This window comes from Esox lucius, chromosome 19, assembly GCF_011004845.1.
Source record: "Esox lucius isolate fEsoLuc1 chromosome 19, fEsoLuc1.pri, whole genome shotgun sequence".
NCBI classification, from domain to species: domain Eukaryota; kingdom Metazoa; phylum Chordata; class Actinopteri; order Esociformes; family Esocidae; genus Esox; species Esox lucius.
Window position 1 is genome coordinate 30870617 of NC_047587.1, and position 12615 is coordinate 30883231.

Consider the following 12615-nt stretch of genomic DNA (forward strand, 5'->3'; position numbering starts at 1 on the left):
GTGAATCTGATGGTCTCATCCCAAAACACTTCATATCCCCCGAATGTAATTTAAGGCTCTGGTCAAAAGTAGTGTACTATAACCAGTATGCCATTTTGGAGGCCAACCCTGGGTCTCTCCGTAGGCTAGATTTAATGGCAAGGTAAAGTCTACGGAACAGATATTTCAGCATAATGATCATAAGTCCCTGTCAGCTTAGCAAGGACCCAGAGTGGAGTGCCGAGAAAAGGGAATCACGTCGGCGAACCAAAAAAGGAGGTTAGGAGGCAGAATAAAGCTCTTAACTAATTGCTGACATGTCGTTTCGTATTGATCCGTAAAGTGCCCCGTTTGCTGTGCTGACAGGGAGGAGAATCAAGTGTTTGTTATCTGGGTAGAGTGGTCACGGTGATGACCAGGCTCGACGCGTACAGGGCGCATCTCTCCTCACTCTACAGATATAACCTGCAATTTGGCAGCAGCACCGCCAGTACATTACATCTTGAGGATTCCATGAGCATTCCCAACGTGCAGCAGGCAGCACGCTTCGGTATCCTTGGTAGGGGCCAACCAGGAGGACAGAACCATAAACGGTTATGTCTGACTTACTGGAATTAGCAGCAATGCTCTTGAACAGACAGGAGGAGCAGAACAGCTTCCCCCAAAATACAACAGGAGCAAACTGAACCTGTCAATTTATTGAAACCATTTAAAAATAAACCGTTTTGTCTTCCTAAGTCTAAAGACTCTGAAAATGACGCTCGATTTGTGTTAATATTATCTGTTAACAGTGCGTTTATCATAACATTTACTTAGTTGACTTAGTTAACCTCCGTTTGGCTGAGGGTAAACGGCTAATTGCATGTTGGCTCCAGCCGAAATGTCCCCTGTGCTGGGTTACAATTTGGCCAAACTGAAATAATTGGCCTAGACTGGGGAGTAGTGGAGGTGCTAAATTACACTCCATCTCTTCCTACATCTTCTCTTTCATCTCTTCTCTCTATCTCTCTGTCACTCCATATCCTACCTCTCTCCCTGTTTTCCTCGCCCCCTCACTTTCCTTCCAACCACCTCCCTCTCCTTCCCCAGAAAGGGAGGAAGCAGCAGTAAGGAAGGCAGGAGGAGCAGGAATTTTAAACAGCTGCTGCAGTACAAAGGGGTTTTAATTGGGCCTCAAAGCAGGGGAAATGGCAGGGATCAGATATGCTAGGGAACACAGGATCTCCTCAGGAGCCTGTTCTGTGGGGCTGTGAGTGGGGAGTCCCCTTAACAGACAATATGTTGTGGTGATAACTAGGGGAATGTCCCTGCCTTAGCAAGCATTATCAACAGTCCTAATTACATATTCCTGATTGCTGGGATGTCATGCAGATGACAACCCAGCAGTTTGTCTTCTTATTGCAATAACGACAAAGGAGCACAATTTCGCCCCTCCCTAAAATGGAAGCCCAAGCAAAGTCTGACAGATTAGTTTTTTCGTGGGACAAATTAGAATTTCTGTTTTGTGCAGTGTCTTATCTTGGAGTTGACGTGACATGGTCAATGTTGTAATCCTTCCTGTTGAAATGGGAGCGCACTAATATTTTAGTTTCCAGGTTGCCGTGGTAACAGTTGCCTAATAGTGAATCTCCACATGTACACAAGCTTTGCAGTGATTGGTCGGTACCTCACTGTGGTGTTGATGACGACCCACACTGTACCACATTCTTTCTAGGTAGGCCTATTAATAAGTACAATGTACAGTTATCAGTGGAAGACTTTCTGCACTTGTTAACTTTGTATTGTTCAATTAGTGAGAAATAAAGATATATATTTTTCAGTGTGTTTAAACATTTCCGTGTGCCTGTGCTGCTTTTTATGAAATCCTGAATGTCAGTCTAACTTGGGGGACAAAGTATAAAAGTTGAATACATTTCCTTTCAGAGGTTTCCTTTCTCCTGAGCACAGTGCGTCCATTCTGAGTCAGCCTGGTGAATCACATGAGCCGGGCATCCAGGCCAGGGCCTGACACGCCATTAAGACCAGGAGGTGACAGGCCGGACACCATCAGCCACGTCACCACCAAAGCCCACGTCGATAGGAGAAAACCTGTCAGCAGCAGCTGGAGGACCATTTCAGAAAACAGTGAATCCAGGGAGTTGTCGAGGTTTGTTAGTTTGTTCTTTTCATTTATTTTTGAAGAATTTGCTTCCCACTCAAACCTTCTCAGAATTCCAGTTCTGCTGCTGTTCAGTACCCCTGTCCCACTCCCTCCGTCCCACCAATCCTTCGCTCTCGTCGTCTCCCCCCCCCCCCCCTTAGAACTCGTTCCCTCTCCCCTTCGCTTTCGCCTTGCCCCTCGTTCCCGCTATGTGTCATTGCCAAGACAGCTTTATTACGATTATGCCTGAGAGACATGGTCACGCCGATAAGGACCGGAAACTAATAAATCCCATCAGTCATTCTAAAAATCCCCCACTCCTCAAGGGGAGCGGGACGGAGTATCCTCCTCGCCGGCGGCATGACGACGTCCGTCTATTAAAACCCCATCAGCCTGTCCCATCACCTCCTTCCACCCCACTGCCGACTCCAACCCGTCGGAGGCGAGGCGGGGAGCCCGTCTGTGGAGCAGAGCCCACACTAAGTGGCTCTTAATGGTGCCATTTGTCTATGTGTAATGTGATAGAGTCCCCCCATCCGGTTACATGTTATCAGATTTTCATGACAGTGTCGTTTGTGACGAGACGTCAATCAAAGACGAACTCTCCAGCGGATGGATCAGGGCAAAATGTAGGAGTGGGGGGGGGGGGGGGGGGTTGGAATAAGCTAAGGAAGGGATGGTGAATTATGTAAATTATTTACATTTTCTCCAGCTATCAGAAAACATCCCTGTGGAGATGAATCTCGTCTATACAAGAGCGCTAAGCATAAGCATGGCAAATATTGCGTCTGTCAATCATCCGCAGTCATCAACGTAGCATTCAGCCGGACCGATAGCCCTTTTCACCTGCGTAATTATTGTAATGCAGCCCTTTTCATCCATCACTACACGTGCCCAGAATCCTCTGGGAACTGACCTCAGATCAGAAATACTGAAATGCCTGTCTTAAATGTCCGCATTTTTCGCAGGCAGATGTAACTGCCAGTCCTGTGAGATAGGGGTGTCCAAGGGCAGTAAACAGAAAGGCTGGCCCCAATACATAGAGGGAAGAGAAAATCTTCGGTTGACCTGACAAGACACAAACTGTCTGCTTAAATGGGCTATTTACACGATGAAGAGGAGGAACACAGCCTGTGCCAAGTGTCTCTCTGTCTGCCTTGTGACTAGTGGGACGTTGAGCTGTAATAAACGTTCAGCTTGCATGTCTGCATCTCTTACACTCTCAGACAAAAAAAGTTCCTAAAGGGTTATTTGGCTGTCCCCCATAGCAGAACCCATTATGGTTCCTGGAAGATCATTTTTGGTTCCAATTAAAACCCATTTGGGCTCCGTGTAGAATCATGTGAAAAGGTTTACATGTTGAAGTAGTGACTGTCCGTGAATAAAATGTATGCTAAGAAATAATGTTGCACACGGTGTTTCATTTCCAAGGAAAAACACCAAGTTTCGGCATCAACATAGATTTTTATTGATACAAAGTAAACAAAGCTTTACACAAAATCAACATCAGATATAAAAATGAATGTAATTTCATCTTTCACACAGGGAATATGCATCCGACTCTGGACATGTCGGGAAAGACCTCAGGGTAATGACGTCCGGAATGTTAACCGCCTAATGTCTTCCTCTATTATCTTCCCATACTCATCTGCTCTTGTGCTTCTTGAAAAGGGCATAGAGGACCTTCAAAATGGCAGTCATCTGCTGAGAAACTATATCTAGAACAGATGCAATCAGACACATGAAGTGGTTAGTTTATCCAACGCCAGCATTCAAAATCACAGGAGCAATGACAGTGTAAGATCAACTCTGAGAATTTATTGACATTGGAACAAAATGTTTGGTCTGTATTGTTTCTTAAAGTGGGCCACAACATTAAGCCAAGAACAGCATTACATTAAATTGAATCAATATCTAAACGGTTGCGTGATGCATAATTAAATGAAGGCACGAATAAGATGGTCTTGTACGCCGGCTAGCCTGATTAATGCACCCACTGGTGAGTGCCTGTAGACCTGGAGTAGCGGGATTCATTATTCCATCAAAGAGATTAGCCCGTAATTAAAAAGACGCTAAAAACGAATTAAATCAGTTTCTCGTTCCTAGGTTAAATTAATTGGGCTTGTCCAAGTCTAACCATTAACAGTTATCAACTCCAAGTTTTACTTTTAAATTATATGTTACGCTGCCAGGCAGATTAACCAGCTTCTTTTATTATAATTTACAATTCAAGTAAATGCTCAGAGCTTCCTCATTCACAGTTCATTCAGAAGCAAAACCAGGAAATTTACCCATGAATGTGCCCGAGTGCAGGTCTTGGACTGAAAGAGGTAACCGGTTATGTATGGAAGACTGCAGGAGTGCCAAAACAATGTCAACCCTCTAACCCAGCCTCTCGTCAGTTTGGTGTTGCAGTATGAATGAGAAAGGTTATGTCAGTGACTCTATCAACGGCCAATAGATAGATTGACTTTCCTCCCTGGATTTATCCTTCCTGCGCATCTAAATGAACAATCGTGACCTCGGAGTGGGCCTATGTCCCTAAAGACGCCCTATTCTCTACTGCACGCAGTGCTATACTGCTGACCCGAAACGAAGTGCACTATACAGGGAATAGGATGGCATTTGGTACAACCCCTCAGCCAATCATCATTCAGGGTTCTAATCATCATATTCATTAATATTCAAACAGAATCCCAGCTCTCCTTCAGAACACTAACCATATCCCCATGCACAGTGAAGGGGATTAACACGGACGATCAGCGCAAATCATGATTCCCACTTGACATTTGAACAGTCTGCGAAATACTGCAATTGCCCAAACAAATGCCTTTGATACGAAATCTTCTGAATTAGTTTGACATTAATGTCTTGGAGCACCATTCAGCCTGGAGCAATCTTGGTCAAAATGTCTTTCATATACAGCAACATACCGCCACTCTGGCTGTGGTATTTTTTTGAGATATTTTCCTTCCCTTTTTTATTTCCTAGTCTTAGTACACTTGGGCAAGACCTATTTTATTCTTAGCTGGTGTGGCATCATACCTGGGTACAGTAAGCATGGACACGGCAGTACAGAATGTGAACAGCCTCACCTTGGGGGTCGACGTTGGACACAGGTAACCCCATGTCATTGAGGTGCTCCATGGCCAGGGTCACATTGTGGAGCTAATCACAGAGAGGGACATGAGACATAGAGCTGGCCAAGGCACATCTACCAGACTGACACCTGGCACACGTCCTGTGCAGAATGCCAATCTCACAAGAAGGTCAAAATCAATAAAGGTGATACATACTACAGCTCCCGTTACCCTCCTGGAGGTTTCTGTTGTAACCAACCCCTTGCTTAGAACCTACTGACAAGGCAACCTGAAGTTGTAAATGCACGGATTGATGCAGGTGTGGAAACTTGTTAAGAAAGCAAATACCCAGTGGCCAGAAAACATGTACAACTACCAACTGAAAGTACAGCTATCGTGCTTTTTAAGCATTTTAGTGTTTGAAAGAAACATTGTCATAGATTGCAAATCAAGGGTGGTAGATGAGTTTCCCACTAGTATTAACCAGGGGAAGAGACGTCCTTCATGGTTACCATAGAATCATAGGTAACATCACAGCTTACCAATGCTATGATTGATGTGAGTAAAAAATAATGAAGCAATTTATCAGTTACTCCCAATAATCCAGATTTTAATGATCTATTCTACAGCCCATAAATGAACTTCAGTGGAGAGGCCCGCAATTGACAGGCTCTTCTGTTTTGAGAGGACCCGTTTATGATTGAGACCGTTTGCCGGTTGCTGCAGCAGGCGAGAGAGAAATGTGTGCGCATCTGTCGCTTACAGAATGAGATACATGTGATCTTTCACCCTCTGCTCCGATAAAAATTGCTCAAATTTAGCAACTGATGTGTTTCCTTGGAGAAGCTCCTGATCCATTTTAATTCATTTGCCAACGTTATAGAATTAGGCCTAATGCTTTTCTCATTAGTAAGAAAAATGTCAGCATACTATATCAGGATAAAGTTTCAAATGTAGCCAAACAGGATCAATTTGTTTTATTGCCTGGATGTGAATTGCGTGTAGCACAATCACTGTACAGGAAATGGGAAATCCGACGCAGCCAATCCTAGGCCCTGCAATATTTCAAATAAAAACACAAGATAGCTGCTAAAATAGAAGAGTCTTGTTCTTATTTAGGATAAAGTCCAAATACGTAATATACTGAGCAAAGTACAAAGTAAAACCAAGAGAGAGAAGCTTTTGACATTGCCCATGATTGTGCTGCAGTGTCATTGAGTGAGTCAGAAACTGGAATTCTTTTTCGTAAGCACAATAATGTATTTTTCTCCTCAAGTTGTAGGCTACAATATAAGTCTCCCCACAAACCTTAAAGATCTTAAATGTCCCATTTGTTCAGTGTTAAAATAGCCTGTCATTTCCAGCCTTTGTGCAACATTGAGATGTGAATTCTCCAATCGTTTAAAATGACATAGCATTTGCATGACATGCATTTTCTAAAAGGCTATATTTCCTTAGATCCTATGGGCATGTGTCCAAGTTCTGAAAGCCATCATGTGATGTATTATTTAAAGAATTATATATTTTGTAAATGATGTCTCCTGGTACGTTTGGACCACCCCAGCACATGTCCTATTGTTGTTCCGGCACCATAAGATTTACAAATCGAGCAATGGTTTCATTATTATTTGAGATATAAGGGTTGTTCATCCCCTTGTGGTCACGTCGCGTCGTGTGAAAATAAATGTATCTGAAGGGACTGTCATCCATTTTCATTTCAGGGATCAGACCTCCTACAGGAATCACTGATAACACTGGGTTAGGATTGGGGACAAAAACCTACACGATGCTAGCTGTCCAGGAAAAGGTTTGGAGCTCAAATCCACAGGGGGGATCTCTCCAGCTGACGTCAAACCAAGAGTTTGCTACCTCGAAAGGAACAGGGCTCTCTTTGTGCTTTCAAATGAAAACAAATGTAATTGGATGGCTTGTTCTTCTGTAGTCCTCTTTTAAGGGAGTATGTGAGTATACAGTTAGTGTGGGCTGCATTGTAGAGTCCTAGGCTGTATGACCTTCTTACCATCTCTGCATGGTTCACTGGCGTAAGGTTGAACTCATGGAGTGGAATGAAGAACCCTTCCAACTGTCCGATCAGCAACAGGAGTATCACACCATCTGCAAACTACACGTTATAAAGACCACCATCAGTTGGACCAAACCCAAATGGCTGTAGCGTGATCATAATGGAAAACCATCGCTTTTCTTGACACATTGGTAGCCGTTAATACCCAAACCCTTCCCGCAATCAGCGTACCTGTTTCTCCATGTCTGTCACCTGTAGTCCCAGGGCTGACATCTTCTTGTTGACAAAGTGCATGATGGCCTAAAATAGGAAGGTATACATTTAATTCAACATGACAGATCTCATTACAGAAATGTTGACATTTAACCATAACATTGTCTCTAATTAGACCACATTCCATTGGGGTTGATGTGATGTTTATTCAAATGCATTACTGAATTCTGTCACACATCTCATTCATATAGCAGCCTTTCAAACATATCAGCCTACCTCATGTCTAAACCAGCAATGGTAATATTGTGACCAGATTAAGCCTCATTCTGTGGGGTCTGGGCATACTCCCCAAAACATTATTTCATCATGTATTTTTAGAGTAACAACTGGTGTAAAATCTATCAAAATAATGTTATTTTTGGTCAAGGTTGGCCTAAGGTATACCCATCTCATTGTTTGTGTTAGACACTGATCTAATATGACTTAAATTCTATCTAAATAAAGAAATTTAAGTCCACTCTGTCCTCAACCATCAAACACCAACAAAAGTCAAACAAAAACTGCTGTACTATGTAGCCAAAATACTTCTGTTAACTATAGTTTATAGTAAATGAACATAAACAGTATATTCTGTTTCTAAGCGAGAATTCTCTGAATCATTCTGAATCGTTTAGTCATTAGCCCATTCATCTTGGAATAAAGTCATTCAAAAATGTATCATAATTAAAAAAAGAAAGATTTAACAACCGGACCTCCCATCCTCTGAACAGAATACATTGCAATAAGTTGACTTCAAACCCATACAAACATGAATCTGGGGGCTAAAGCCCCCCTAAAATACGCTTAGCGACGTCCCTGATACGTACTGCAGCTATGCTTGTTTTTATACACAACGCAATGAAGAGTGCCTTGATACAGTCCTTAGCCATGGTATCTTCTACATACAAAAGACCTAGGGACTTTATTGTAATAATTAACGGGTTATCAGCACAATAAGCACAATTAAAAGACAGGATTACTGTTAGCCATGGTATATGGCCAATCAGAACTCAGGGTTTGAACCAGAGTAGAATAAATCCCGAAGCCTAATAATTCATTGGTCAGTAAACAGAAGGGCAGCTGGACTCCTGTTTTATTACCTGCTTTACAATGTTGACCTTGTGGGAGTCAAGATTCAGCAGCTGCTCGATGGGGTCCTCAACTAGATGAAGAGATAAAGAGGAGAGTATTAATCTGTGCGACGTTCTGAATTGACAAGAGAGTACTTCAAAGGTGACCCCGAATATTTCACTTACGGTCTGAACTGCTCTGCGAATCTGTAGTTGAATCACCGCTGAAACATACAGTAATGCATTTCATTGGGAACCAAATGAAATGATCTGAAGAACATGCAGTTGTCATAATCATAGGCCAAACCTTGCGTCTGTGAGAATCTCTGTTTTCTTTTCTGATTTGATTCCGTTTCTGTTGACCTGCGAGGCAGTGGAGTGAGAGCAAGGCCATTGTTTTAGGTTCTACACCTTGAAGGCAGACATATGGTACATAGACACTAAACTCACCTCCAACAGGACAACTTCCACACTGACGTTCAGGGGGAGCTCCAGATCAGGCTGAAAACACCTCACTATGGCAACCAGGAGATGGAGAGTGGCCAGCAAATCTTTACTGTGAATGACTGACAGAGAAGAAGTAAAAAATGTGCTGTACATGTTTCCTCAGCCGAAAGGGGTGTCCAAAACACCGGTTCTGCGGGGTTGCGTCATGAATGCGACTCACGTTTGACGCTCCACCTAGCGGGGGAGTCGTCCTGCAGCCCCAGTTTCTCATTCAGAGCCTCCAGGATCATTTCCAGCTTACGGATCTGAGCGGAGCTGGTCAACGCAATCTCCTCCACGGACAGATGCACACCAGCTAGCTTCCCTGTGAACGTCACGGGCACGTGCCAAGACCATACAGACCACAGTCATGTGTGCATGTGTGTGTGCGTGCGTGCTCACTTGGGTCTCACCTAGAAGGTGGTGGAGGATGAGGCCATCGAAGAGATCTTCTTCCAGGTTCTGTACCACAATGTGTTCCACTTTTAAAGTCCTGTTGATCCAGTCAACTAAGACCTGCAGGGACAGGGGTTCAGTGACTGGCTGACAGTCTTTACTAGTCTGGTAACATGCACTATATGGCCAAAAATAAGTGGACACCCCTACTAATTATTGGGTTCAGGTGTTTCAGCCAAACCCATTGCTCACTGGAGCATAAAAGTGTGCTATAATTGTGGAAAAGTGGAAGCATCTAGGAGCAACAAAAGCCCAGCCCCGAAGTAGTAGACCACACAAACTCACAGAGTTGGGCCAAGCTGCATCACTCACCAGAGTTCCAAACTGCCTCTGGAAGCAACATGAGCATTAGAACTGTGTGTCAGGAGCTTCACGAAATGGGTTTCCATCGCCGAGAAGCTGAGCCTAGACGCAAACCTTACATCAACATGCGCAATGCCAAGCGTCGGCTGGAATGGTGTAAAGCACACCGCCACTGGACTCTGGAGCAGTGGAATCATGTTCTCTGGATTGATGAATCACATTTCATTATGTCAGTCTGATGGATGAACCTGGGTGTAGCAGATGCCAGGAAACTACTACCTATTGGAATGCATAGTGCCTACTGTAAAGTTTGGTGGAAGAGGGATAATTGTCTGAGGTTGTGTTTCAGGGATTGGGTTAGGCCCCTTTGTTCCAGTGAAGGGTCATTTTAATTCTACAGGATACAAAGACATTTTAGACAATTGGGTGCTTCACATTTTGGGTGCTTCAAAGGCCCTTTCCTATTCCAGCATGATTTCGGCCCTGTGCACAAAGCAGGATCCGTAAAGACATGGTTTGACAAGGTTGCTGTGGAGGAACTCAGTGTGGCCTGCACAGAGCCATGACCTCAACCCAATTGAACATCTTTGGGATGAATGGGAACTGTGATTGTGAGCCAGGCCTTCTCCAACATCAGTGTCTAATCTCACAAATGCTCTTTTGGCTGAATGGGCAGAGACACTCTGAAGGCTTGTGGAAAGGCTTCCCAAAAGAGTGGCGGCTGTTCTGCAGGGGGGAAGGGGGGGCAACTCCATATTAATCCCCATGGTTTGGAATAGGATGTCCAACAAGCTTATGTAGGTGTGGTTTTCGGGTGTCCACACACTTTTGGCCATATAGTGTCTGGTTCTGGGTGCATTAATATAGTAAAGCCTGTAAGGACGGTGGTTCCAAATACATTGTGAGTCCACTCTGATACTTTAATATCAAAGGATTCATTGTAATGTCCAAATATATTTATATTTAATTATTCATGAGTCAGAGCCTGCTTGCTGAGGCGTCACATTAAGGGAGCAAGTGGTATAACTAGAGCCAGATATGCAGGGGCGTTATTCTTTCTTCTTTTCGTCTCAACACTTTCATCTCTACACCATCTAATTGAGAAGCACACAGCCATTATTACATTTTACTTGACCCTGTCTTTTCTATTTCAGCTGGGGTTCATGGGAGAAGATCTTACCCCACATTTCCTGTGTAGCTTAAGCAGTGACTCTCTGATCACGACCATCCCTTCTAATAAAGACGTTTGTTAAGGATATACCAGTCTACACCTCTGGCAGCCAGCTATCTTAACAGTTCGGCAATACCCTAATGAATACACAGTCGGAGTCTTTCTTTGTAATGTTTTTTCTGTGCAGCAAATATCTTGTAACATGGTCCAATAGCTTAGTTGTGAATCTTTTTTATTTATTTAAATAGATAGATAAAATATTTATATACAATATTATCAGAACTGGTATCGCAATGGAAGTCTAAAAGTACTTACAACTTTTAACTTTTCAAGTTTGGGATCTTTCAAAGAAGTCGGCTGAATAATTTTCCTCTTCTCACCTTTTTTCAAATGTAAGAAGTTCAGTTGAGGGTACTGCTTGACAACCATTTCAGAAAGACAGTTTGTCAGTGCTTGACTACAGCTGAAAGTAGACTTACCCGGAAAAAACTCAATGCCCTCAGTTTCGTTCTGCAGCTTCTTATCAGAAATATCCTCCATATCTCCTTTAGTGAGCAAGATATCAAACAACTGTTCCTGGTATCAGTCTTGCCTGGGATGTTATTAATAATTCAGCATAGTTTAAACTCAGTTCAATTAAAGTGAGGGTCATTTCAAAACCTGTGATATGAAAACTGAAACAGGGCCGGCATTTGATTTGGTAGATTTCCTTGGTCACTTCCTTCTTTGTGGTTTCACTGCTGCCTAGGCTGAGCACACACAAACTTCAGAAACAGAGCCAACATAACCTTATAACTATGAAGTCCTAATTCAGCTCTACATGATACTGTTCATCTGAACGCTTTGTGTTGATCCTGGGGAATAAAACAAAATAAATCAAAAGCAAACTCAGACGGTAGCTAGACAGAATACTAGCCTTACTGGAATGCAGTGCGACCAAAAATATGTCCGATTGTTTCACTGAGAATGTAGAGGGAGATTTTGCTATGCAACCTCAGTCTGTCGTGAACTCTCCCAGGGCATCTCTGCCTGAGGTTGACACAAACTTTCATCAAATGTCCAAACCAATAAACCTTACCTTCAGATCAGTAGCACCAAGCAGGCCGAATTGGAGAACTGCTAAGTACAAATTCCTGACTGACATAAACACGGAATCAATCAAAATTGCCGTGGCACACAGAGAAATACATTCAATCTGACAAGAAGTTATACTGAAACGGATCACAGGATTGCCGCAAAAACTAACTTCATAGAATTCCGGAAAAAACTAATTGTCTGCAAAAAACTAAATGTGAGAATGAAAGCGTAAACTGTTTAAAAGAGAAATGACAGGATGTGAAAGAATAGAAATAAACAGTGAGCACTTCCTCTTTTGAGACAGTGGTTTCATTTCTGTATGTCAACACACAGCGCCGTTTGTTTTCTGAGAAGAGGCCTAGAGGTGGAGACACAGTCGAGAACATTAGGATGGAGATGGAGCGTAAGACAAGTTAAGTTCAGGTCACTTCACCAGCAAATGTAAAGCATTTTATGACAACTGCACCACAGGGCGTCTAATGGAACCTGACACCAGGCATCCCTACTTTGTGCCACAGTGACAACCTGCTCACACATTCACTTTGGGGTCCGGCTGTACCAATTGGTTGTTGTCTATC

The 12615-nt window shown here is 43.1% G+C and overlaps 1 protein-coding gene across 5 annotated transcripts; it reads right to left on the reverse strand.

Moving 5' to 3' along the window:
* Positions 1-3563: 3563 nt before the first annotated feature.
* Positions 3564-12347, reverse strand: parvg (parvin, gamma). 5 transcript variants are annotated; one of them, XM_010902728.4, is made up of 13 exons: positions 11621-12347; positions 11440-11505; positions 11276-11340; positions 9444-9546; positions 9212-9355; positions 8995-9110; positions 8852-8907; positions 8731-8768; positions 8575-8636; positions 7454-7522; positions 7220-7321; positions 5215-5287; positions 3564-3837 (listed from the first exon to the last, which is right to left on the reverse strand). In XM_010902728.4, exons 2-13 carry the CDS (start codon positions 11498-11500, stop codon positions 3764-3766), a joined length of 963 nt encoding a protein of 320 aa, XP_010901030.1. In that variant the 5' UTR covers positions 11501-11505; positions 11621-12347; the 3' UTR covers positions 3564-3763. The 5 variants fall into 5 exon arrangements, with proteins under 5 accessions (XP_010901030.1, XP_010901031.1, XP_010901028.1 ...); XM_010902729.5 differs by having other exon boundaries at positions 11440-11552; positions 12039-12346; XM_010902726.5 differs by having other exon boundaries at positions 11440-11814; positions 12039-12346.
* Between the last annotated feature and the right edge of the window lie 268 nt (positions 12348-12615).

Bases quoted from the DNA above. Each gene is read 5' to 3' on its own strand.
- parvg (XM_010902728.4), bottom strand. From the start codon at position 11,500: ATGGAGGATATTTCTGATAAGAAGCTGCAGAACGAAACTGAGGGCATT. The intron at 7,523-8,574 runs GTAATAAAACAG...TTCCTATTTTAG, and splicing joins AGGTCAACATTGTAAAGCAG to GCCATCATGCACTTTGTCAA. The intron at 7,322-7,453 runs GTACGCTGATTG...TATAACGTGTAG, and splicing joins TGACAGACATGGAGAAACAG to TTTGCAGATGGTGTGATACT.